Source organism: Myotis lucifugus, unplaced genomic scaffold (assembly GCF_000147115.1).
Source record: "Myotis lucifugus unplaced genomic scaffold, Myoluc2.0 scaffold_1374, whole genome shotgun sequence".
Taxonomy (NCBI): domain Eukaryota; kingdom Metazoa; phylum Chordata; class Mammalia; order Chiroptera; family Vespertilionidae; genus Myotis; species Myotis lucifugus.
In genome coordinates this window covers 1-23,627 of record NW_005872422.1, presented here as the reverse complement: position 1 = coordinate 23,627, position 23,627 = coordinate 1, and the positions used below count along the sequence as shown (strand labels likewise).

Genomic DNA, 23,627 nt, shown 5'->3' with positions numbered 1-23,627 from the left:
CATTTCCTTGCTTTTGGCACCGGCTGGTCTTCCTCTGCCGCAGATCGGGCATCAGTGTTGTTGATCTTTTCAAAGACCCAGGCCTGGCAGGAGGGGCTGCCAGTCTGCAGGGCAGGGCTCTCACTGCACACACAGGCACACAGTGACAGGAGCCGGGTGGGGGCAGCGAGGGGATGGTTTGAGATCTTGTCCTGTAAAAGGGCTTCCCAACGACAGTTTGGACTCCTTAGAGTTTATCTTAAAGATGTTTTTACTGATTTTAGAGTGAGAAAGGGAGGAGAAGGAAGAGGAAGAGAGAGAGAAACATTGATGTTGTTGGTCCACATCTTTGTGCACTCATTGGTTGACTGTTGTATGTGCCCTGTCTGGGGATCGAATCGATAACTTGGGTGCATCGGAATGACACTCTAACCAGCTGAGCTGCCCGGCCAGGGCGTAGAGTTCATCCAGTGCTTGGATTTGAGGGTGGATTACAGTCACCAAGTTTCCAGGAAACCTGACAGATAGTTTTCATAGGAAACGTGATGGGAGCCTGTGGCCCTGGGACTCCGCCTCGGCCCTGCCTTTCCTCGTGCGGAGGAAGTTACACGCGTGGTTGGGCGCTGCAGGCTGGGGAGGGTTCAGGAGCGGCACGGCTGTCCTCGCGTGGTTAACGTGCGCACCTCACGTTTTTAACAGGAACAAGGCCTGGGCGGGCGCCCAGCTCGCGTGGGAGCGGGGCAGTGTGCTGGTGTTTCTGCCAGGTGAGTGCCAGCCTTCGGGCCGGGATGGCAGCGCCAGGAGAGGTGTCCTCTCTGTCTCCTTCTTAAATATGTTTAAAAAAAAATAGACTTGAGAGAGAGAGGAAGGGAGAAGGAGAGAGAGACAGAAACAGCAAGGATGAGAGAATCATTGATTGACTGCCTCCTGCACGCCCCCACGGGGGTCGAGCCCACAACCCAGGCAGTGCCCCGACTGGGAATGGAACCCTGACCTCCTTGTCCATGGGTTGATGCTCAGTCGCAGAGCCACACTGGCCAGGCCTTCTTCACTATTTTAATATTAATATTGTAGAGTAATAACATTTAATACTTTCTAACCACTATTTTGTGGCTGTAACATTTTCCATGCTCATTGTAGAAATTAGGGAATGAGTCGGGGGGGGAAGAGTAGCTGCCTCGCTTGCGCACAGCCTTCCAGCAGCACTGCTGGGGGCTCCCGGGGGGCGGGGACAGGGGCGGGGGAGGCGGGGGTTCAGGTGTTTCCACCTGCGTTTCCAGCGTCTGGACTTGGTGCTGCTGTGCGTTCGCGCTGTTGCTCTTACTGGCGAGGTGGGGGGTAACGAGGAGATACAGTGAATGGGGAGGCCTCTTGGAAAGAGACGCGCTCTTCACCTGAGGGCGCTTTCCAGCACTGAACACCCATCTCTTTCTTGCCCCCCCTTTGCCCCCCCAGGTCTGAGTGAAATAAACTACATGCACGAGCTCCTCACAAACATGATCCAGAAAAGGTGTGTGAACGACACCCGGTCCTCATCAGCACGTGCCGGCTTCGGCCTGAAACGATGAACCGAGCGCGGTGAGCGCAGCCCCTGGTGTGAGCCCGTCCCGTGCTCACGGCCGTGTCCCTCCCCCCAGGCTGCAGGTCTACCCCCTGCACTCGAGCGTGACTCTGGAGGAGCAGAACAACGTGTTCCTGAGCCCGGTGCCCGGCTACAGAAAGGTGGGCATGGGCCGGGGGCACTGCAGCCCCTGTGCGGGGCCGGGGCTGAGGCAGCTCAGCCACAGACTCGCGCGAGCCTGGTGAGCCGGCCGGCGCGTCTTGTCTTTGGCTTTTGGTCAGTTTGCCAGGGTTTCATTTCCTCGGTCACGTCTCGAGCGCGGACCGTCCGGTGTCCCTGGCACTGCTCAGGGTGACGTTGGTGAGCGCCTCCTGGTGCCTTTCATCGCAGCCTGTGCCTGAGCGAGGGTGGTCCCCATCGCGGCCCAGCAGAGCTGCGTGCGGTGGGTGGGGGCCTTGGCTCCAGTCGGAGCCTCTAGGGCAGCGGGACCTAGCTGGCACCCAGGGCCACTGCTCGCAGCCCTTCCATCTGTCGGGTTGCCCCTGGGCACGGCCTGGCCCCTGACAGTGACCCTCCTGGAGGAGGAGGTGCTACGCTGAGGCGAAGGGTTTGGAACGTGGGCCTGGGCAGGTGACGTGGGTCTCACCTGCAGCTGTGTGATGAGCAAATCACTGCTCTAGCCTGCGTGGTATGTTTGAAGCCGAGTCAGTCACATCCGCGGCAGAGCTGTCAGGAAGGCCAGTTAGGGTGACAGGTGCCCGCTTACAGGGGGCGCCTCCAACGCGCAGGCGGGTGTCCCACAGAGGGCGCCGCACCGCGACGCGGCTGCTCCCTGACCCGGCTCCCGCCGCGGCCTGAGCTTTCCCAGCGCCAACTCGGTGACCTCGCACGGCTTCCCCGCAGCGTGAGTGGGTGGTGCCATCATTTCCATTTTATTCACGAGCAAACCAGGCAGTGCCGCCCGAGTCCCATGCTGTGGAGTGGAGCTGGGGTCCAAGGCAGGTCAGCTGTTGAGGCCACACGACACTGGCTCCTCCTCCCCAGCCCAGGCCCTTGGTCAAGTGCGACGTGGATAAAAGAGGAACACGATGCCTTTCTGAGACTTGAGCCCAGTGTTTGCGAAGCTTGTAAATGCTGTTTGAGTTTGAGTTTGTTAACCTTGATGATTTCCTGGTCGGTAAGCACGCGGGTCCTTCCTTGCTGTTTGATAGATCATTCTGTCCACCAACATTGCGGAGAGCTCAGTCACCGTGCCGGACGTCAAGTACGGTAAGACCTGCGTCCGCACCGAGGGGTTGCGGGAAGCCTCTGAGGAGGGCGTGGGAGCAGGACTTGAGCTGCAGGGGAGCGACTGTGGGAAGATGGGGTTCTGGCCCAGGATGGCCCCAGGAGCAGCAGGAAGGTGTGAGGCCAGGACAGGGTGGGTGGGTTGTGTTTGTGTGGGGGACGGAGGTGGGGGTGGGGGAGCTGGGGAAGAGCAGGAAACAAGTCTTTGTTCTCATGAGACATTGAGGGAGGAGGAGGGGACAGGACGCTGCTGACAGCGCTCCTGGCACGTGGCAGAGGGAGCCGAGGGGCCAAGGAGACGAGAGCTCACGCCCTGCCAGGGCCCCGGGCGGCCTCCCTGAGTGACAAGGTCGAGATAGAGGGCGCGGTGTACCCTGGCCTTGGGCAGGCGGCGGGAGGACAGCGGTGCCTGGAGGAGCTCTGGCGGCCTCCGCATCCTCGGGGCCCAGAGGCCCGGCCTCAGTGAGAGTGAGGAGGGAGAGGGCGCCAGGGCTTGAGGGCAGCCATCGAACAAGATGGAGTGGACGGGGGTCTCTGTGGGCCCCGCGCAGCTGGTGACCAGGAGGTGAAGGGACCGGCAGCCTGCTGGCCTCTGGCCACTTGGCACGAGTGTGGGAACAGCTGTCACTGAGCAGGGCTGGGCCTGGCCCGATGGGTAGAGTGAAGGCCAAGGGCGCAGGCGCTCGAGGGCGGGGAGGGCAGACTGCGCTTTGGGCAGAAGGAGTGAGGCTCTAAAGCAGTGATTCCCAAAGTGGGCGCTACTGCCCCCCGGTGGGCGCTGCAGCGATCCAGGGGGGCGGTGATGGCCACAGGTGCATTTGGGGGCGATGAGTAACTGCTATTAAAATTTTAAAAAAATTAATTTCCAGGGGCTGAGTAATAATTTTTCTGGAAAGGGGGCGGTAGGCCAAATAAGTTTGGGAACCACTGCCCTAAAGGGACGGGGGTGGGGGGCAGGTCCTCACGGGACAGATGGGTTGAGAGCGAAGGTGCGTTGAGTGGAGGGAAGGAGGAGGAGGAGTGGTGGAGGCTCAGTGCCTGCCTCGGAGACGCTCTTCTGTAGCGGACAGGAGGGTCTGCCCAAGGAGTGGCAGGGGCTCTGTCACCTGGGCCACGGGCGAGGACACTGCGCACAGAGAGGCCGGGCAGCTCCCTGCCCCCAGCTGGGCTCCTCCGGTGCCAGGTGGGCTGCAGGGGCCTGTCCTTTCTGCCCCATGACCCGGTCCTTGGAGGCAGGGCCTCCCGCGCTCTGCCCTCGCTGTGCGCTGTGATCGGCAGTCCCTTTCACTGCCTCGTGCTCACACTCCTCTCTTTACGTGGCAGTTATAGACTTTTGTTTGACTAGAACTCTGGTTTGTGACGAAGACACGAATTATCAGAGTCTGCGCCTGAGCTGGGCTTCTAAGACCAGTTGTAACCAGAGGAAAGGTAAGCTTGGCCGCACGCCCTCCGACCCCTCAGACCTGCGCTTCTCGGCCCTCCCTCCTTCACGGGGCCAGCTCTCAGCTCTGGCCGAACCTGCGACCCTCTGGTCCATTGAGTTTGGTGACAGGCTGTGCACACGTGACGGGCAGGTCCGTCCGCCACCGCTGTTGTTGCACAGAGAATCCGTGAACTTTCGGGAGGAGCTGGGGCCAGGGGCTCGCTTTGTCAGCTGTTGGCGATCCTTCCTCCGACTCCTGATCTTTCTGCACTTCCTTCCTGAGCTGGCCGCATGGGGCGTGTTTGCTCGGATGTGCACAGGCGCTGGGGTGGGGCTGGCGCTGGGGCTGGGGCTGGGGTTTGGCCACACTGGAGGCGCAGCGTGATGTCCTCGGGGACCTGCTCCAGGGGACCTGCTCGTGGGTGGTGCCCACTATGCGCAGGCCTGGCTCCGGTGTCCGTCCTTGTCCCCCAGCCAACCCGCCAGCAGGGCCGCAGGGCACAGAGGAGCGACCTGCGCAGGCTGCCCTGGGAGGCCGGGGCTGGGATTGGGCCCATGTCAGCCAGGCTCTGCCGTGACCCAGCCCGAGGGGCTCAGGGGAAAGGTCAGGTGGTCGTGACAGTAAGGGCGTGGGACTGGCCCTCCTCACTTTGGAAAGCCTCAGGTCGAGCCGCGTGGCGGGAGGTTAGCTGGCCTCCTGCATCTCCAGGGAAGTGCCGCCCCATGGGCCCGCCTCCTGCCTGGGTCGCTGGTGTTTCTGCGTGGGGTTCTGAGAGGCGTCGTCTGACCGGAGGCTCTGCTTTGTGCTCGGTTTTCACACGTTCTGTTCCAGGACGTGGTGGGCAAACCTCCCCGTGGCGGGCAGTGCCTTCACCTGCACGGTCTCCAGAGAGGTCAGGCCATGGGGCAGGGGGCCTCTGTCGGGTTCTGCGTGTTCTGTCGGTGTGTCTGTCCCTCCACCCGGCACTGCCTTGCCCGCTGTTAGTGAGTCTCAACACAGAACACGCTTCCTCCCGCTGGCTCGTCACCCGGTGTTCCAGCTCTCGCACGTGGCCTTCCCGTGGATTTGAGAGTGAGCGTGTGCACATCCCTCGGAGGCGCCTGCATTCCTCTGTTCCTGCCCTCCCGTCAGCACGTGCTCTGCTCATGCAGACGCTGCCCTGGCCCGGGGGCCGCACCGAGTGCTGAGCTGCGCTTGGAGGGATCTCGGTGGCCCTGCGTCTTACGCTCGGTTTTCACACGTTCAGCGTGTACGGAGGCGCCATTGATCTTCCTGATCATGTCCGGTGGCTTCGCTGAACTCACTAATTTGTTCCAGGAATTGTTTCTGTTTTTGTTTTTTGTCATTATCTTGGGTTTTTCCTCTCAGAAAGTCTTGTCATTGGCAGATGAGATGGGGGTGGGGGTGGGGTTGTGGAGGTCTGGACTCCCCACCCAACCTCCTGGTACGGGAACTACTGGGGAAGGGTGGGGTGCCAGGGGGCATGGCAGTCGGCAGACTCCCCCCCCCCCACCTCGTGGGGCTGCACACCCCAGGAAGGAGCACCTGCTGGCTGCCCCTGCTGTTTAAAGGCTGGGCATCAATGCAGGCAGCACACCCTCCCCCCTCCTTGGGAGAGTTTACGGTTTGGGGGTACATCCTCAGCAGTACAGCTGCTCAGTGGTGACCCCCCCCCACCTGGTCCCGAGCTCCGCGTGGACTTGCTCGTTCACTACGCAGTAGCTGGGGTGGGGGGGCGCCTTGAGGAGGAGGCAGGGTGCAGAGGACCAAGTGGCCGCCTCCTGCACACGCCTTCCCTTTGGGGAGGCCGTTTTCTGGGGGAGCTGCGCCCGCTGGCTTGGTGCCTCTGTAGGCGTGGCCCAGAATGTGCGGCTTCCACACACGGGGCCACGGCTGCTGCTGTAGGAGCGCGGGCCTCACACCAGGGTCCCCAGGTGGGGCCAGCGCTTCCCCGCGGGCAGGATTGCTCAGCACTGCCCTCGCCCAGAGTCCGTCTGGCCTGTCTGCTAGAAACACGGGGGTCCTCTCAGGGGTCAGGGGTCATTCTTGGCGTCTGCTGACATTGACGGGACTAATGCCCGTGGCCTCTGAATGTCTCCCGTGCAGGCCGTGCTGGGCGCGTGTCTAAAGGCTACTGTTACCGCCTGGTGCACAGGGACTTCTGGGACAACGCCATCCCTGACCATGTCATCCCGGAGATGTTGGTAATACGCTGGGGTCAATTTCAGAGTTCACTTCCTATAGACAGTTTTACGGAACAGTCTAAGTCAGCGGTCGCCAACTTTTCGGACCTCGTGGACCACCAGTAGTCCGCGGGCCACTGATTGGCGACCGCTGCTCTAAGTGATGTGACTTAGATTCCGTAAAACGCCTTGTCTGCTCGCTGCTGAGCGGGTGTCCGCGGGCTCCGCCCTCCTCAGTGAGGCAGCGCGGGCAGGCAGTGTGCTCTGCTCCCCTCCCCCTCCTGCTCGCTCTCTTCCCTTCTGTGTCTTTCCCCCTTCCTCTCCCTCCTTCCCCTTCCCGGCCGGCCTCCCCCAAGGACTTGACTTAGTTCCAGGACCACATTGAATGCACGCTTGTCCTCTTCAGCGTTGTCCCTTAGGCAGCACGATCTTGAAGGTGAAGCTGCTGGACATGGGGGAGCCCAGGGCTCTGCTGGCCACGGCCCTGTCCCCGCCGAGCCTTGGCGACATCGAGCGCACCATCCTGCTGCTGAAGGAGGTAGGCCGCTCGCTCGGCGCACGGGCGGGGAGCGGGCTTCATGCTGCGGCGGCGGCTTTAAGACATTTTGTCATGAATGATCAGCATTTGCTTTAAAAAGCCCGTGTAGCGACGAGGCACTGACTTCGATCCCAACAAGGCTTGTCTTGCACAACCGCATCGCTTCCCCTCCCCGCACCTGGCGCCCACTTGCCTCCCAGGGCTGAGGAGCTCTGGATGAGGAGCGCTGACCATTGAGCGGTTCTCACCTCTGTCTTCATGTAACACGCCAGGTGGCGTGTCCATCCTGTGAGGGCTGTGCAGGTCGTGTCTGCAGGCTACGGCCTGCTGCCCGGGTTTGTGGGACAGCCATCTGGTTTCCATGGCCTGCGCACCCCTCTGGCCCGGCCCCTCCATTCTAGCTGCCCCCCTCCCCCATGGCTGGGAGCTCCGACTCCACCCCCTCGGCTGTGCTCTGGCCACTGGCAGCCTGGGCCTGCTGCCGGCCGGCCAATGCACCCCGTTCCTGTTCCTTGTGGGGCTCCGCCCTCCAAGCCGGAGGTGCCTCTGGTGTTTTGCCTTCATTTAATACCTGCTTGGGTTTCTGTGAAACACACTTAGTCGAGCGAAGGCAGTCTTTTCTGCACGCAGGTCACATGCTTCGCTGGGAGTGGCCAGCGTGACATGAGCGGGTAGTGCGCTAGTGCAGTGCAGCCCGCCGCCACGCTGGGAGTTACGGGGGCGTCTGTGGGGCGGCCTGGGGGTGGTCACCCTCTCTGAAGTCGCAGGTGTGCTCTGCGTTCCCAGCCAGGCTGTCCGTGTCCCTGTGCTCCCGGCTTCCACGGTGGGCAGGTGCCTTAGGGCCTTGGTTCAACGAACCCTCTTCACTTTGGGTCTCACCTCCTGCTGTGAGGAAGCGGCGTCAGGCAGGCTGGCTCACGCGCTCACGTCCACGCAGGTGGGCGCGCTGGCCGTCAGCGGGCAGAGGGAGGACGAGAACCCACACGACGGCGAGCTGACCTTCCTGGGGCGCGTGCTGGCCCAGCTGCCGGTCAACGAGCAGCTCGGCAAGCTCATCGTGCTGGGCCACGTGTTCGGGTGCCTGGACGAGTGTCTCATCATAGGTGAGTGAGGGCGTGGGCCGTGCCGGCGCCGGGACCTCCCCTCTGACATCCTGTGGTTTCTCTTGCCAGCGGCAGCGCTGTCTTTGAAGAATTTTTTTGCGATGCCTTTTAGGCAGCACCTGGACGGGTACAGGTGGGTAACATTCCTATTGGGAACAGCTGCTGGGTCTTGCTGGTATCGATGACCTTGCATGTTATTCGTTGTAGGAACAAGGTGTATTTCTCTGGCAATAGTAAGAGCGACTGCATCGCGCTGGTCGAGGCATTTAAAGTAAGTTCTCTGGCCAGGTTGGCGTGGCTCATTGGTAGAGCATTGACCTATGAACCAGGAGGTCACGGTTCAATTCCCAGTCAGGGCACATGCCCAGGTTGCAGGCTCAATCCCCAGTGTGGGATGTGCAGGAGGCAGCCGATCCATGATTCTCTCATCGTTGATGTTTCTCTCTCTCTCTCCCTCTCTCTCCCTTCCTCTCTCTCTGAAATCAATAAAAATACATTAAAAAATAAAATGCTGGAGGAAGTGGGTGGGGGTGGGAGTTCAATGTTATGAAGTTGATTGAAGAATTAAACTTGTAAACTTTCTGTGGTCCAACTGTGTTGAAAATGAACGTGTAGAAAGCAATTTGAGTCGTCAGTGAAGCATTTTGAAACTTGGGTCCTTTCCTTTCAGACCTGGCAGTCCTGCAGGCAGAGAGGGGAGCTGCGGCATCCAAAGGTAGGCGCTCCCGGGGCGCTGGGGCCCCGAGGCGTTGCGAGACGTGGAGCCTGAGCCTGAGGCTGAGCCAGGCCTCTGCACTCCCTCCGCTGGCGCAGGCCGCGCACAGCCCGGCGGTCCTGCCTGAGCAGTAGTGACCCTCGGGGTGTCTGGAGCCTCTCCCTGGGGTGCTCGGTACTGGTGGGGATGCGCGTGGACCCGGCTCCACTCAGAACCCGAGGCCTGTCTTTGGCTGTTCTTAGATAACGGGCTTAGAAGAACCCGGCCTAACAGTGCCCGCCCTTCCTGGCCAGGTTTGGTTGTGGGCCGGCGAGGTTCAGGCCTGTAGGCAGGTGTGTGTGCTTCCATCTGCCGCGCTCAGCTGTGTCCTCCCGCTCACCGAGCTCCCGCTCACCAAGCTCCTGCTAGAGCAGCTGTTCTCAACCTGTGGGTCGTGACCCCCTTTGGTGGTCGAACAACCCTTTCACAGGGGTCGCCTACGACCATCCTGCATATCAGATATTTGCATTACGATTCATAACAGTAGCAACATGACAGTTATGAGGTAGCAACGAAAATAATTTTATGGTTGGGTCACAACATGAGGAACTGTATTTAAAGGGCCAGAAGGTTGAGAACCACTGTGCTAGAGGCTCAGCAGGTGATTTCTCTGTTGCCTGGACTCTTGCTGGATGAGATGTGTGTTACGGGAGCCAGATTAGCACCAGTTTGCTGCAGTGATACGAGTATTGTGCTTTTATGTGTTTAAAGGATGAACTTGACTGGGGACGGCTAAATTACATTCAAATCAAGAGAATTAGAGAGGTAAGTGGTGGTCCCCAGGGCAGTAATGGGTATTCCAAGAGGCACATCCTGTTCCAGCCTGAGTAGAATTCATATGTGCGTGTTACATAGAAACGTGTTTATGTAAGATAAGGCTACACTTTACGTAACCTGCTGTTACTTACATGTAAGTGTGTAACACACAGTACAGCTACATCGAGTTGTCCTTGTCCTGTCCTCTCAGAGGTGGTGGTTCCTCTGTTTCATTCCGGGTGTTGGGTCCCTGTGTCGTCTCTGTTTCTTGATTGGATTGTGTGCTGGGGCGGGGGGGGGGTGTCCCCAAGGCCACCCTCGGGTTCAGCGATTGGCTAGAAAGACAGAGCTCAGACCAGCTGTTATGCGTGTGGCTGAGGGTTACTACAGCTACAGGGGCAGAATAGAGTCAGCGCAGGTCCAAGGCCCGGGGAGGAGCCAGCAGGGACCAGGCGCAAGGCCCCGTTGGCTCCCAGGAGTCATGGGCACGATTGGTTCTCCCCGCAGTGACGTGTTCACCAAGGCCAAGTCCTGCTGCCCCGGGTCTTATCGGGGCTGGGCTAGGTGGGCGTGGGTGCCCGCGTGGCTGGTCTTAGCTACTTGGCAGCCCCTCCGAGGTCCCCGTGACTGCATGGCCCAGGGCCCTCTCTGCACAGAGGGCATGCGGCCTACAGCGCTGTGTCCAAGGCCTCAGCCAAACAGACACTGGGCCTGCTGAGTCCGGGCTGTGCCACCCAGTGCACAGGTGCTTACCTGTTTGTTGAGCTTTCAGAGAACTTTCTCTTTTGTGGTTTTTGTTTTGTTAATTCTTGCTAGAGGGTATTTTTTCCATTGTTTTTTTAGAAAGAGTGGGAGTGAGGGAGGGAGAGTTGGGGAGGGTGGAGAGAGAGAGAGAGAGAGATCCATCCATGTGAGAGACACACCAGTTGGTTGCCTCTCACACACACCCCGGTGACCAGGGCCAGGGATTGAACCTGCAACCCAGGTACATGCCCTTGACGGGGACACAGACCTGAGACCCTCGGTGCCCTGGCGAGGCTCTAACCACTTGGGGCACCAGCGGCCGGGCTCGGAGGACGCACTCTCGGTTTGAATTCACTGCGTGGGTTTTAGGGGAGGGGCATGGGGAGGGGGAGGGCTTTCATGGGTTAATTTTGCTTTCTTGTTAATTCAGTGCCCACGTCTCTACCTACTGTTGTCTTCCCAGATGCGTGGTGAACTCCTTAGCACTGGGAGCGCCTGCGGCTGGGAGGGCGGTCCCGGTGGAGCTGCCCGCAGCGCTGGTCTCCCCTGACTGCCGATGCAGGGCTCTAGAAGAGCGCTGGGTTTCCAGGGCGAGGAGGTGGTTTAGAGCTTGTGTTCTGCTGCTGGCTTCTGAGTTTATTGCTTTTGGCCGAGTGAGTGACTTGCTTAATTTGACATTGATTTTTTATTAGAAAGGGTGCACGTGACTGCAGCCTCGAGGAAGGCGTTCAGGAACCTGGAGACGCATGTACTGTGTGCGCTCGGCGTGGCCTTCCTGCTGCCCAGGCTTCCCCCCCTCCCTTTGGCTCTGTCTGTCTGTCTGTCCTTTCAGTTGTGTCTCCAGCCTGTGGCTTGTGTGGTGGTTGCTCTCTGTGACTGATTGAGGCAACTCTGGGGGAACTTCTTCATGATCAGCGCAGAGGCGCCTGGAGCTGTGTTCTCGTGAGGGTCGCTGTGCAAAGTGTTACTGCAGTGAGAGCTGTTCGGAGCGGCTGCTGGCCATTCAGCTTGTTTCAGTCACAAGGGCAGCCACCGTCATGCAGAGGTTTTGTGCTCAGATGACCTAAAGCAGAGGACCCGTCATGGCCATTTGCTCTTTTGAACCCTCCTGTCGATGGTGGTTGTACGTTGGTGGTGGTTGCCCTGGTGTGGGTGTGGCGTGGGGATCGCGAGGTGCAGGAAGTGAGTGTCAGGCATTTCCTGTCCGTGCGTCGCTGAGCATCCCTCGTTCCTGATTAGTCAGCTGTCATGAGCCGCTGTGACAGCCGCGCCTCCCGGTGGACGGGTGCTCTGGGCACTGCGGTGTCCCTGCTCTGCACACGCCGCCCCGAGACCGTGTTGCTGTCTGCGCAGGTGGCGGAGCTGTACGAGGAGCTGAAGAGCAGGATCTCGCAGTTCAACATGAATGCGGGCTCCCGGCGGCCGGCCCTGGACCAGGAGTACACGCACAAGCAGCGGTTCATCCTGCAGGTGCGCGTGGCCCTCCCCTTCCTGACACCGGGGCTGCCGCCCGGCCCCTCTGCCTGCCAGGGCGTGTGGGCAGCACACTGCCGGCTGCCCAGGCCTGAGCCTGCGCTGCAGCTTCCGAGAAAACAAACCGCTTCCAGCATCACTCAGCGCGTGCAGCCCTCACACGGAATAGCCTTGCAGCTCTGAGGCCGCGGGCCGATGAGCGGGTGGGAAAGAACCTACCACGACTGCGGGAGGGATTTTCTGGAAGATGGCGGAGCCCTTGTGTGGGGCCCGGGGCGTCTGTGCGCTGGGAGTCAGCTGGGCGGCACTGGAAGGGGATGTGGTCACTGAGGGGCCTCGCAGAGGGCTTTCCACAGGACCTGCGGGTTTGCTGCTCTGACCTCTGTGGCTGCGGGAGCCCGGCCAGTCCTGAGGCCGAGGGGGCGTCTGCCTGCTCACCCTCAAGCCCCCCCCATCCCTGTTCAGCTCCCGCCCTCTGACCCTCGGTAAGAAGTGCTCTCGCTCCTAGGAGGCAGGTCGTCCTAGTGCACATCCGTTAGGCGAAGTGACCAGAATCGTGGCTTCCTGCTCGAGTAGGGGGTCTGGTTTTTACAAAACTCCCCTTCCGTTATCAGCGTTGCATCCTGGGAAGAGGGGACGCTGTAACCTGCTGCTGCATGGAAGTAAGTTTCTCCTCCAGGTGGTGTTGGCCGGTGCTTTCTATCCCAACTACTTCACCTTCGGGCAGCCCGACGAGGAGATGGCGGTGCGGGAGCTGGCCGGCAAAGACCCCAAGACGACCATCGTGGTAGGTGGGGGCGGGCCTTCCTGGGGAGAGCGGCCACGGAGGCCCCCGGGGCTCCATCCCAGCACGGCTGGCAGGAGTTGGTCTGGGTCCTCAGTGGGTGTCCTCATGCATGTGACCCCCACCGTCCTGCTCTCTTGCGGGCCTGGCCTTACAGCCCTGAGAAGCGTGTGCTCGGCTAGTGCCGACCGGGGCCATTTTGAAGGTGTGGGCGCTTCTCCACGAGTTTAGGCACATTGCGTTCACCCTCGGCTTGTTTCACACAAACTGAGATGGTACTGGGTGGCCGCCAGCACTGCGGTCTGTGCCGCGCGTGCTTGAGGCCCTGCCACAGTTTGTGAGCTAGAAGGCGTGGCCGGAAGCAGCAGTGACCTCGGGGGTTTAGGTGACACTGACCGCCAGGCCAGCCCGTGAGGACACCTGCCGGCTGAGCCCTGTAGCTCAGGGTGACCGGTGGGAGCTGGGCTCCTGGACCTCGTGGTTCCATTGCCGCCTGCCCCTAACGGTGCAGCCTGGTGTGTGGCGCGCACGTGGCTTTCCGCTCTTCTTGGTGATGTTGGCTGTCGCCACTCACAGGGAGGAGTAGGCAGAAGTGGAGGATGTGGACGGAGCTGGTGCTCAGCGAGGCGGCAAGCACCTGGGAGGGATGCTCATCCCACAGGGGCAGTCGCTGGCCGATGGGGGGCCAGGTCCCCTGAGGCTTCCCCACAGCCCTTCCTGTGGTCCCCTCACTGGGCGGCCTTTTGCCCCCACCATGCCTGCCAGAGCCCCAGCTGCCTTCCTGCTGCGCACAGCGTGAGCACCCGCGTCTCCTTGGCGCTGCCTGAAGGTGGGATTCGTCATCCCCCGCTCTTGGTGCTGTGCGTGCTGAGTCCTAGGGGCACCCCCTAACTTGCCTCTGGACATCCCACGGGGTAGGATGTGGGCTCAGACCTGCGCCGCATGGAGCGGGGGAGGGCCGTGGTACACAGGACCTGGTCGCAGCCAGAGCAGCGGGGACGCCCCTGAGCAACCGTAACCTCCCTGTGGGCGTCCGGGCTGGTTTAGGCGAGAGTTAGCCTTTGTGTAACATACTTATCGCTGGATTTAGTTGCCGTTAAGTCACTAGTGTTGCGTGCCCCTGGCCGTGGAGTCTGCGCCGGGGCAGCGACAGGAGCAGGACATGAGCCCCGCGTCAGGCTCCGGCCTGGCCGTGCTCTGAGGGGCCGTGTGCTTGCAGCTGAAGCACACGCCCCCCTACGGCTTCCTCTACCACAAGCAGCTGCAGTCCCTCTTCCGGCAGTGCGGCCAGGTCAAGTCCATCGTGTTCGACGGCGCCAAGTGAGTCCTGGGTTCCTGTCACCACTGCAGTGATGGAGGAGCGTCAGTGGTCTCCATGGTTACAGTGCTGGCTGGCACCACGTGGCGTGGACGTGGGCCTTTGTATGGGTGGGAGGGAGATGCACATGGTCAGCACCTTTCAGGAGTTGGGTGGGGGGGCGGGCGGTGAAGGGGCCACAGGCGGGGACAGTGAGAGGAAGGTCCCAGAGGTTCCTCTGCGGAGGACTGGAGCAGGCCCCCCGCTCCCGTGAGGGCCCTGCTGGGCTGCCTGCCCTCGGCGCACTGCCCTCCGGCACGGGCGTCCCTCACTCCATGGCAGTCGTGGGGGGAATATGTTGATCCGGGCATTTGACATTCACCACCCCTTGTACTTGAAGGAGGTGTAGGGCAGGTGCCCTGCAGCCTGACCCCCAGGTGGGTGGGGGAGGGGCAGCTGCCACTCTGCTGGGTGATAGCTTGGTGTCTGGAGGGAGGCCACCAAGACCTCCTGCTCGTGTGTGGTTTCCTCTTATCTGCGGTTCATTTCACAATAAAATAGAAAGGAAGCCCAAACCTGCCGTTCTGTTCTAACCATGAACATAGATACTTCTTGCCCGAAAGTTCCGTCTGCATCTTCTGCAGGAGGATCCCTGATGTCAGTGAAGTGACATGTCACTGTTGTGGCCACTTCTCTCGGTGAGGGAGGGGCACTGGTGTCCTGAGGAGAGGTGTGACTGAGCACCTCTCACCTGAGAGAAGTTCATGCACTCAGTTGCTTTCCCAGGTGCCGGGTAACTTTATTTTTATTTACTTATTTATATTTTGTAATCCTCATCCGAGGATATTTTTTCCATTGACTTTTAGAGGGAATGGAAGGGAGAGGAGGAGACAGAGAGAAACATCGATGTGAGAGAGACACATTGATTGGTTGCCTCCTGCGTGCCCCCGACCAGGGCCCATGATCCTGACCAGGGCCGGGAGCCTGCAACCGAGGTACATGCCCCTGACCGGAATCAAACCCGGGACCCTTCAGTCCGCAGGCCGACGCTCTGTCTACTGAGCCAGGCCGGCCAGGGCGGTAACTTTACTTTGATTGCCTTGCGGAACAGAGCCTTCGTGGAGTTTTCCCGGAACCCAACCGAGAGGTTCAAGGTCCTGCCTGCGGTGTACATGGCAGTGAAGATGTCTCAACTCAAGGTGGCCCTGGAGCTCAGCGTGCACTCGGCAGAGGAGATCGAGGGCCGGGTGCAGGGGGGCGCCGTGTCCAGGCTCAGGAGCACCAGGTACTGCAGGGGAGGGCCAGGCTCTGCCCACGCCTCCACATGCCCCAGTTTCCTTACACGGCCAACCTCGCTCACGCTCCTGCTGGAAGCACCCGCTGGGAATCCTGCCTCCTCGTCTCCTGGTGTGTGCTGGGCACATCACTCGCCTCTCGGAGTCTCAGGGTTTCCATCTTCCCGTTTCACTGAGGAAGGTCAGGCTTCAGCGTGCTGGTGCGGTTCACGTGGGTTGTAGAGTGATCACCACGCGCGGTTCACTGACACCCGCCTCCCGGACACTTACAGCAGAGAAAGCAGAAAACAGAAGGTCTTCTGGTGACGAGAACCGGGGTTCACTCCTAACACCTGTCCTGTCTGCTGAGGGCAGTGTGGACTGAGGGTCTGCAGCTGGACCTTCCTGTCCTCTGAGCACCTTCCTCCAGTTTCCCTTCCCCGCCCCCTCCCGCCTCCCAGAACCACAGTATGAGCTCTTTTTATTTTTTAAAATATGTTTTTATTGATTTCAGAGAGGGAGGGAGAGGGAGAGAGAAACATCAATGATGAGAGAATCATTGATCGGCTGCCTCTTGCACACCCCCCACCGGGGATCAAGCCTGCAACCGGGCATGGCCCTGACTGGGAATCGAACTGTGAGCTCCTGGTTCATAGGTCGATGTTCAACCACTGAGCCAGGCCGGTAGGGCCTGAGAGTTTTCTTTGTGTGTGTGGTCTTCGTTTTTGTTTTAGATTTCCCTTAGGGCGATGCCTTCAAGGTCCATCCACATTGTCTCAAATGATGAGACTTCCTTGTGTTTTATGGCTGAATAACATGCCACCCTTTCCCTACCCCCTCATCCACCAGCGGGCACGAGGGTCGTCTCCGTGCCCTGGCTGCTGGGAGCAGGGGCAGGTCTTGTTGCGAGTCAGTGTTTCCATGGCCTTGGCCTTGGCTAAACGCACAGAAGAGGGACTGCTGGTCGCCGGGAGCTCTGTGTGTGAGTTTGAGGGCCTCCAGGCTGTGTCCCCGGCTGCCCGGTGTGGCCCCCGCAGTGCGCCGGGTCCCTGAGCCCCGCGCCCGCCCAGCACTCGGTTGGGGCCGTGTTGGTGCCGCCGCGGGGTGACGTGGCCACTCATCGAGGTTTGCTGGCGTGGAGCGCCTTCTCGTGCGCCTGTCGGCTTTGCAGGCGTCTGTCCAGGTCCCTCCCGTTCTGTAACCGGGCGGGCGTGTCCTTTTTGCTCCCTTGTCTGCTCTGTGGTAATGAACGACTAACCTTGCTTGCGCTCCCACTGCGCGCACTGCTGTGAAGCGGGCCACGCTGCTAGTGTGCGGCTGCGGGGGTGGCGGGGACGCGTTCAGCACTGGCCGGTTTAGACGGCGGGGACCGAACCTCAGGCCCCTTTCTTCCTCCTCGCCGTCCATCTCCTCTGTGAGCAAAGTGCACTGTGCTCCGTTCTCAGCAGACAGCGGGCGGGCGGAGGGCCTCGGAGCAGCTGGCTGCGTGCCCGCACAAGACAGCCCTTCCCTGGTGAGCGGGCTGCCCTGGGCTGGTGCCCGCCTGTGGCCCTTGCTGCTGGGCAGCGGCCATCGAGCGCCTGAGCTTCCTTCTCTTGGCCCCCTGTACTCCGTGCGGCGTCATGGTGCCGCTGGGCCCTGTTCGCACAGCCGTGGGAGGCCTCCTCCTCCATCATCTCCACTCGGAATGTTTCCTCCACCAGAAGCTCGAGCTGGTGAGGGCCGTGTGTGCCCTGAGCGCCATCGTGGGCTGCTGGGCCCAGGCGTGGGGCGTGGTGGGCCTGGAACAAGGACCATCTGGTGGGTGCCTTTGCCTCAGCTGCTCGTAGTCAATAAGTGGGACTGGATCTGTTATAATCCTTCATTTTATGGTAAAAAGAAAAGCGTTAGGAAGGAAACTTTTATTTCCAGCAAAGCTGTGTTTCATACTCTCCAGCGTTAGGTCGCTGTCTTAAGCTCTGAGGGTGAGGCTCTTCCTGGTCTCCGGGAACCTGACCGCCTGGCCGCTGCCATGTTCTGGAGGCCCAGGCCGCTCCCCTCTGCACCTCTGGGCAGCACAGCAGCCCTGCAGCTAGCCTGTAAGCTCCGACCGTGGACTGTATCCCTGAGGGCGTGTGACCGTTCAGGAAGCAGCAGACACTCGCGCTGAGGGGACCAAGCCCGTCCGTTCTTGTCCCGCGGAGGCGGCGGGCTGGTCCGGCAGTGCCGTCACCTCGCACAAGCCTGTTCTGTCACACTGGCCTGTGACTCCTCTCAACCCCACGCAGGGTGAACGTGGACTTCCAGAAGCAGACGGTGGACCCCGTCCAGGTGTCCTTCAGCACGACAGGCAGGTCCCGGCTGGTCCCAGACCTCTTCCTCACGGTCGACGTCACAGAGGTAGGAGTCCCGCGAGCTTCCGCGCCTTCGTCAGAGTTGCCACGAGTGTCACCACGTGGTCCTCACACGCCTTAGTCACCTGGGAGGGCGTGGCCGATGTGGCCGCACACAGAAGGAACACAGGTCCATTCTTGACTCAGAGTGGAATTTTTAAATGTTACCTTTAAAACACTAAAAACCAGTTTTAGCCACTAGATACATGTAGAAGTGTTAATTGGAATAATAGTATATGCCTGGCCTGTACTATTTATGTCCGTTTACGTCAACACAGTTAGCGTCGGCGCCGGTATTCCTGAGGGTGTCCGTGAGCTAAAATGTCAGTCGGAGTACAGGCGTGCTTCCTGGTGCGTCCCAGCCACGCCATGGGGCAGCCACAGCGACAGCTGGCTCCAGGGCAGCGGGCGGCGCAGTGGGCGGGGCTGCCTGGTTGGGCCTCCTGCTCCTGCTGTGGTGGTGGGAGACCGGGCTGCCGCAGAACCCCTTTCCTGGGCGAGCTGGAGCCCTGCCCATGGGGCCTGGGCCTCACGGCGCCCTCCTCCGGCAGGTGGTGGAGGTGGGGCACTTCTGGGGGTACAGGATCGACGAGAAGAACGCCATGATTCTGAAGAAGCTGACGGCAGAGATCAAGCGCCTAAAGCTGGCGCCCTTGGCCGTCCACCCGCACCCGGACCTGGTCTGCCTGGCGCCTTTTGCCGACTCGGATGAGCGCAGCTACTTCAGGGCGCAGATCCTGTACGTGTCGGGGAGTTCTGCCGAGGTGCGTCTGCTGCCGCCGCTCGGGGAGGGACCCGGGCGCAGTTCAGGCAGAGTCCTCGCCCGAGTGGAAACGAAACAGGAAATAATGAGAGTTAGGCAAGCGGCCCGGCAGGAAGCGCTCTCCCTCCGGGACGCGTGGAAGCTCGGTCCCAGAGTCCTGCGGGGTGGAGCAGAGGGCGCGTGCACCGCCCTGGCTGACACGTGGACACGGGAGGGACAGCGCTGGCCTCGCACTAGCGTGCGCCCCTCTTCATACTGTAGGTGTTTTTCGTGGACTACGGCAACAAGTCTCATGTGGACCTGGACCTTTTAATGGAGATTCCCAGCCAGCTTCTCGAACTTCCGTTCCAGGTGGGGCGGGCTCCTGTGCGGTGGGCTGGGAGGCAGGCCGAGGCTGGAGCGGGAGGGGCTTGTTCTGTGACACCAGCCAAATCGGGCCTCTGCTTTTTCCTAAAAACGTATCGCTGTAGGTGTTTTTGCCAGTGTTGTTTTGGAAGTGAGTTAAAATATACGGATGGCCCTAACTGGTTTGCCTCAGTCGATGGGGCATCGGCCTGCGGACTGAAGGGTCCCAGGTTCGATTCCGGTCAAGGGCATGTACCTTGGTTGCGGACACATCCCCAGTGCGGTGTGTGCAGGAGGCAGCTGATTGATGTTTCTCTCTCACCGGTGTTTCTGACTCTCTATCCCTCTCCCTTCCTCTCTGTAAAAAAATCAATAAAATATATTTTAAAAATATATATACGGATGGTTTCGTACTTGGTACAAGGTTTTTGGTCACATTGAAACCAGGGAGACTTCCGGTGGCCGGAGACAGCCGGACCCACAGTCTGTCCTGCTGAGACAGTCCTTCTGCACCTGCATTGCTGCTGAGGAGTGAACGCAGGCCCCTCCCCCTGGAGCCTCACTCAGCTCGGGTGCTTTTTCATTGGTTACGGAGAGGAAGGGAGAGGGAGAGAGAGGTAGACATATCCATGTGAGAAGAATCATCGATCCGCTGCCTCCTGCACGCCCCCCACCGGGGATCAGCCCAAAATCGGGACCGGTTCCCCAACCGGGAACAGAGCTAGTGACCTGGTTTATGGGACCAGCTCAACCACTGAGCCACACGGGCCGGGCTAGAGTGGGTTTACGAGAGCGCTGTGAATCACAGGGCAGACCCTTGGGGTGGCTGGCTCATTGACCTGGCCTGCCCTGCCCTTGCCCGCAGGCGCTGGAGTTCAAGGTCTGCAGGCTGCGCCCCTCGGCGAGGTCCCTGGTGTGCGGTGAGCACTGGAGCGGAGAGGCCAGCCGGCGCTTCGCTGCCCTGGTCAGCGGCCGCGCGCTGCTCGTCAAGGTCTTCTCCGTGGTGCACAGCGTCCTGCACGTGGACCTGTACTTGTCCTCGGGGCTGCAGGACTTCGTCAACGTCAGGGATGTGCTCATCGAGGAGGGCCACGCCGAGCTGGCCGAGGAGTGCTACGAGTCCCGGGTGCGCACGGGGTGGGGGCGCGGGGTGCCTCCTGTTAGGACCTGAGCTGCCCTCTTGGGTCAGCGAGGTTTCTCGGAGACTATGGTGGCCGGGTGGTGGTGGTTGGTTTCCTATCATTCAAGCATTTAAAGTGTGAAAATCCTTTCTGCAGCTGTTCCTCTTGGTCTGCGGGTTAGAGGGGCGCTTCCCAGGCTGCTGTTGCAGGCGGGGTTTCATCCTGTGACCCTGCCGGAGAGGAGGGGTGGGTGGGCCGTGAGCGAGAGCTGCCCATCTGTGGACACACTTCCAGTCCTGGTGACATCCCCAGACAGACGGCGCTCTCCAACCTCCTCGCTCTCCAACCTCCTCACTCTCCACCCCTCATTGGCTCTCCAGTGCTGGTGGTGGAAGGCCGTGCAGGCGTGGGCCGAGCCCTCCTGAAGCTGGTCCCACTACTCGTGTCTTTGGTAGAATTACCTCCGGACACCTCGATCCCGGAGATGAGCTAGGGCAGTGGTCGGCAAACTGCGGCTCAGCAAACCACGGCTCGAGAGCCACATGTGGCTCTTTGGCCCCTTGAGTGTGGCTCTTCCACAAAATACCGGCTCTTCCACAAAATGCCGACTTCTGCACATGGGCCACGAAGTCTCAATTGCACTGTACGTGCGCGCCCGCACGTGGTATTTTGTGGAAGAGCCACACTCAAGGGGCCAAAGAGCCGCATGTGGCTCTCGAGCCGTGGTTTGCCGACCACGGAGCTAGGGAGAGGTCATGCCTAAGAAGCACTTGGATTAGTTTGGGATAAAGGCTTTTCATACCGACTTCCCTTGTGGTAAAACGCGCTTTCCTCATTTTGTCCAGCAAAGCCACGAAGCTCTCAAGGGTCTCTTTTCCAAATCAGAACACGTGACGGACATGTGTGTGCCGTCCCCCACGAAGGACAGCGAGAAGCACCTGATCCGGGTCTTGCTGGACAGCTTTTCCTCCAACAAGCTGGGGCCCCCAAACCACAAGGTACCTCCTGACCTCGCTCGCGCTGCCCACCCCAGGGGGGGCACGGGCACGACCGTTCTCCTGGCTCCAGCCCCTTCCCCCGGGAGCCTGTTACCAAGAGAAACCGGGGTTCGCTGTAGGGGACCCTTGGACTCGTCTTTCTCAAACACAAGTCATAAGCGCACGTCACTCATTTTTGTTACTCCTCACCCGAGGACGTTTTTCCATGGCTTTTCAGAGAGAGGAAGGGAGGGAGGGAGATGAGAGAGAGAAACATTGATGAAGGGAGACACAGTGGTTGTCTCCCACCCACACGCCGACTGGGGGTGGGGAGCGAACCACAACCCAGGCACGTGCCCTCGACCGGGAATCGAACCCGAGACCCTTCAGTGTGCGGGCTGACACTCAGCCACTGAGCCACCAGCAGGGCTAGGCTTTTTTTTAGACCAACCTTTCCACAGGTGAGCTGGCTTGTGTATCGGGGGAGGAAACAACGCCAGTTGGGGTCCTGTGGCCTGCCTGTGGGGAGAGGGCGCCCCGCCCTGTCCTATCGGGTCCGCCTCTCCTGTGCCACCTGCACTGCGCCCCGGCCTGCCCACCCTGCGCTGGGCACTGCAGGAGAGGACGCCCCCGGGGCTGGCGTGCTCGCATGGCCTGTGGGCAGAGGCTCTGGAGGAGTGGTCTCAGAGAGGAAGGGGGAGGGAGAGACAGAAACATCAATGGTGAGAGAGGATCATTGATGGGCTGCCCCCTATACGCCCCCTACTGGGGATTGAGCCTGCAACCTGGGCCTGTGCCCTGACCTCCAGGTTCATAGGCCGATGCTCAACCACTGAGCCACGCCGGCGGGCGCATGTTTCTTTTTTTAAAATAGAGCTGACTTTTGGGTTTAAAATGCATGTTAAGGGGTATCTTGCTTCCTGGTAACGTGTGTGTTGTGTGCACAGGCAGTACTTCACGGGCCTTTTAACCCCTACGAGCTGAAGTGTCACAGTTTGACCAGAATATCCAAGTTCAGGTACGATTTGCTCGTTCCTCTGGGCATTCACTCTTGCTCCCATGTGTACAGAGCTCGTCAGAAATGGCTCTCCTGCACCCTAACATGTGAGCGCTGGTACGTTTTCTAACTGTCCCAGTCTCTCTCTCTCTTCTTCCCTTTCTCCCTCTCCCTCCCTCTCCCTCCCTCTCTTCCTCTCTCTCCCTCTCTCCCTCTCTCTCCCTCCCACTCTCCCTCTCTCCCTCTCTCTCCCTCTCTCCCTCTCTCTCCCTCCCACTCTCCCTCTCTCCCTCTCTCTGATCTGAAAGCCGTTCTGTGTAAGATGTTTTTGAGTATTTTCCATCAAAGACTTTGTTTTTTTCTGTTCTTATTGTTGTTATTCATTCAGCAAACCTGGGACTGCCCCCGGGTTCTGAGAACTGCACAGTTGGGGGGTCAGTGTGAACAAATGCAGTCAGTGACCTCCCAGAAATGTTGGGTCCAGTGTGGGGTACACAGGAGAAAGTGGTCATTACACGGCAGGTGATGAGGGTCTTGGGGGGCCACAGCATTCAGAAAGCACCGGGAGGGCCCCCCACACAGGCAGGTTTTCCAGAGAACTTGAGGCCTCACGGGTGCAGGCGGCCAAGGTGTGTGGTGGGGGAGGTGAGGGCGCAGGGGTGAGGCCTCCCTGGAGAGAGTGCACTAGTGGAGGGGGGAGTCGGGTGGGGAGCAGAGGGGCTGCAGAGCTGGTTTGAGGTTGGGTGCCGGGGGCAGCCCTACTGCGTGCATTTTTCTGTGGTCACTTTGGCTGCAAGGGAAGCCCTGGCTCCTCAGGCCCCGGGCCCAGCAGCACAGGCCCCGCCCGGGATCTTGTGGAAGAGGGAGCTCCCGCCAGGCCTGCTCCTCAGCCTTCGCCCCACGCGGCCAGGGCACCTGTGGTGGGCGCTGGGTTTTGGGGGAAAGGGCCCCGGGAAGGAGCACACAGAGGCCAGTCGCTGTCACCTGGTGGGGCATGTGGACCACACGGCATCCAGGGCCGGCCCAGAGCCCCTGCTCTCGCTCTCCCGAGCGTGTGGGTGTGGCGTCCGCAGGATGATGGGGAGGGACGCGCCGAAGGCCGCTCCCCACCGGGCGTTTCCTCTGCACGTCCCTCCCCGGGGTGGCTGCCTGGGGTGCAGGTGGGGGCCGCCAAGGTCGGGAGGAGAGGCAGAGTCTGCGGCGCTGTCAGCACGTGGGTGATACTGACGCCAGGGAGTGGGTGCGATCACTGAGGCAGGGGGGGAGGGGGGGGCAGTGGTGCAGGGGAGGGGTGCGGAGGGGACGCAGTGTGGGGGACTGCGCGGGGGACCCCGTCACGGGTGGGCACCCACACGCCCAGGCAGGACCCACAGCACCTGTGCCCTCCTTCCAGGCGCGTTTGGATCGAGAAGGAGAGCATCAACTCTGTGGCCATCAGCGACAGCCCCGAGGACCTGCACCAGAGGGTGCTGGTGGCAGCCTCGCTTTCCGTCAACGCGACTGGTGAGTGCGGCTGTGCCCCCTCCCTGCTCCTCCCCCCTCCCTGCTCCTCCCCACTCCCTGCTCCTCTCCCCTCCCTGCTCCTCCCCCCTCCCTGCTCCTCCCCACTCCCTGCTCCTCTCCCCCCCCCTGCCCCCCCCCCCCCAAAACTTTTAGGATTCCAATTTTTTGGGTAGGAAAAGCGAGGGGACTAGGGATAAGAGAGGTAATTAAGTGGGGGGGAGGAAAAAGAATAAGAAAGAAAACTTGAACCTCCCTATCCCAAAAAAAACTGCCCCCTCCCCCTTCCCACGGGGGCGGAAAAAGGAAAAAATTTAAAAGAGGCGTTTAAAACCGATTGTTAAAGGGGGAAAAAAGGGTAAGAAAACCCCGAGAAAAGTAAAGGGGCTAAAGGT

At 60.4% G+C, this 23,627-nt stretch overlaps 1 protein-coding gene across 1 annotated transcript in view; it reads left to right on the top strand.

Moving 5' to 3' along the window:
* TDRD9 (tudor domain containing 9) overlaps window positions 1–23,235 on the top strand; it is a gene marked incomplete at its 3' end in the record, with an annotated part of 42,266 nt that extends 19,031 nt beyond the window's left edge. The window contains exons 9-31 of the mRNA XM_006107715.1: window positions 679–743; window positions 1,435–1,489; window positions 1,617–1,701; window positions 2,752–2,809; window positions 4,151–4,255; window positions 6,358–6,455; window positions 6,841–6,972; window positions 7,910–8,075; window positions 8,145–8,208; window positions 8,283–8,346; window positions 8,746–8,790; window positions 9,541–9,594; window positions 11,683–11,799; window positions 12,482–12,589; window positions 13,806–13,906; window positions 14,995–15,168; window positions 17,425–17,536; window positions 18,081–18,293; window positions 18,554–18,643; window positions 19,503–19,763; window positions 20,604–20,756; window positions 21,683–21,753; window positions 23,126–23,235. Coding sequence (XP_006107777.1) covers window positions 679–743; window positions 1,435–1,489; window positions 1,617–1,701; window positions 2,752–2,809; window positions 4,151–4,255; window positions 6,358–6,455; window positions 6,841–6,972; window positions 7,910–8,075; window positions 8,145–8,208; window positions 8,283–8,346; window positions 8,746–8,790; window positions 9,541–9,594; window positions 11,683–11,799; window positions 12,482–12,589; window positions 13,806–13,906; window positions 14,995–15,168; window positions 17,425–17,536; window positions 18,081–18,293; window positions 18,554–18,643; window positions 19,503–19,763; window positions 20,604–20,756; window positions 21,683–21,753; window positions 23,126–23,235 — 2,501 coding nt within the window. The remainder of the gene's footprint in view (window positions 1–678; window positions 744–1,434; window positions 1,490–1,616; window positions 1,702–2,751; window positions 2,810–4,150; window positions 4,256–6,357; window positions 6,456–6,840; window positions 6,973–7,909; window positions 8,076–8,144; window positions 8,209–8,282; window positions 8,347–8,745; window positions 8,791–9,540; window positions 9,595–11,682; window positions 11,800–12,481; window positions 12,590–13,805; window positions 13,907–14,994; window positions 15,169–17,424; window positions 17,537–18,080; window positions 18,294–18,553; window positions 18,644–19,502; window positions 19,764–20,603; window positions 20,757–21,682; window positions 21,754–23,125) is intronic.
* Between the last annotated feature and the right edge of the window lie 392 nt (window positions 23,236–23,627).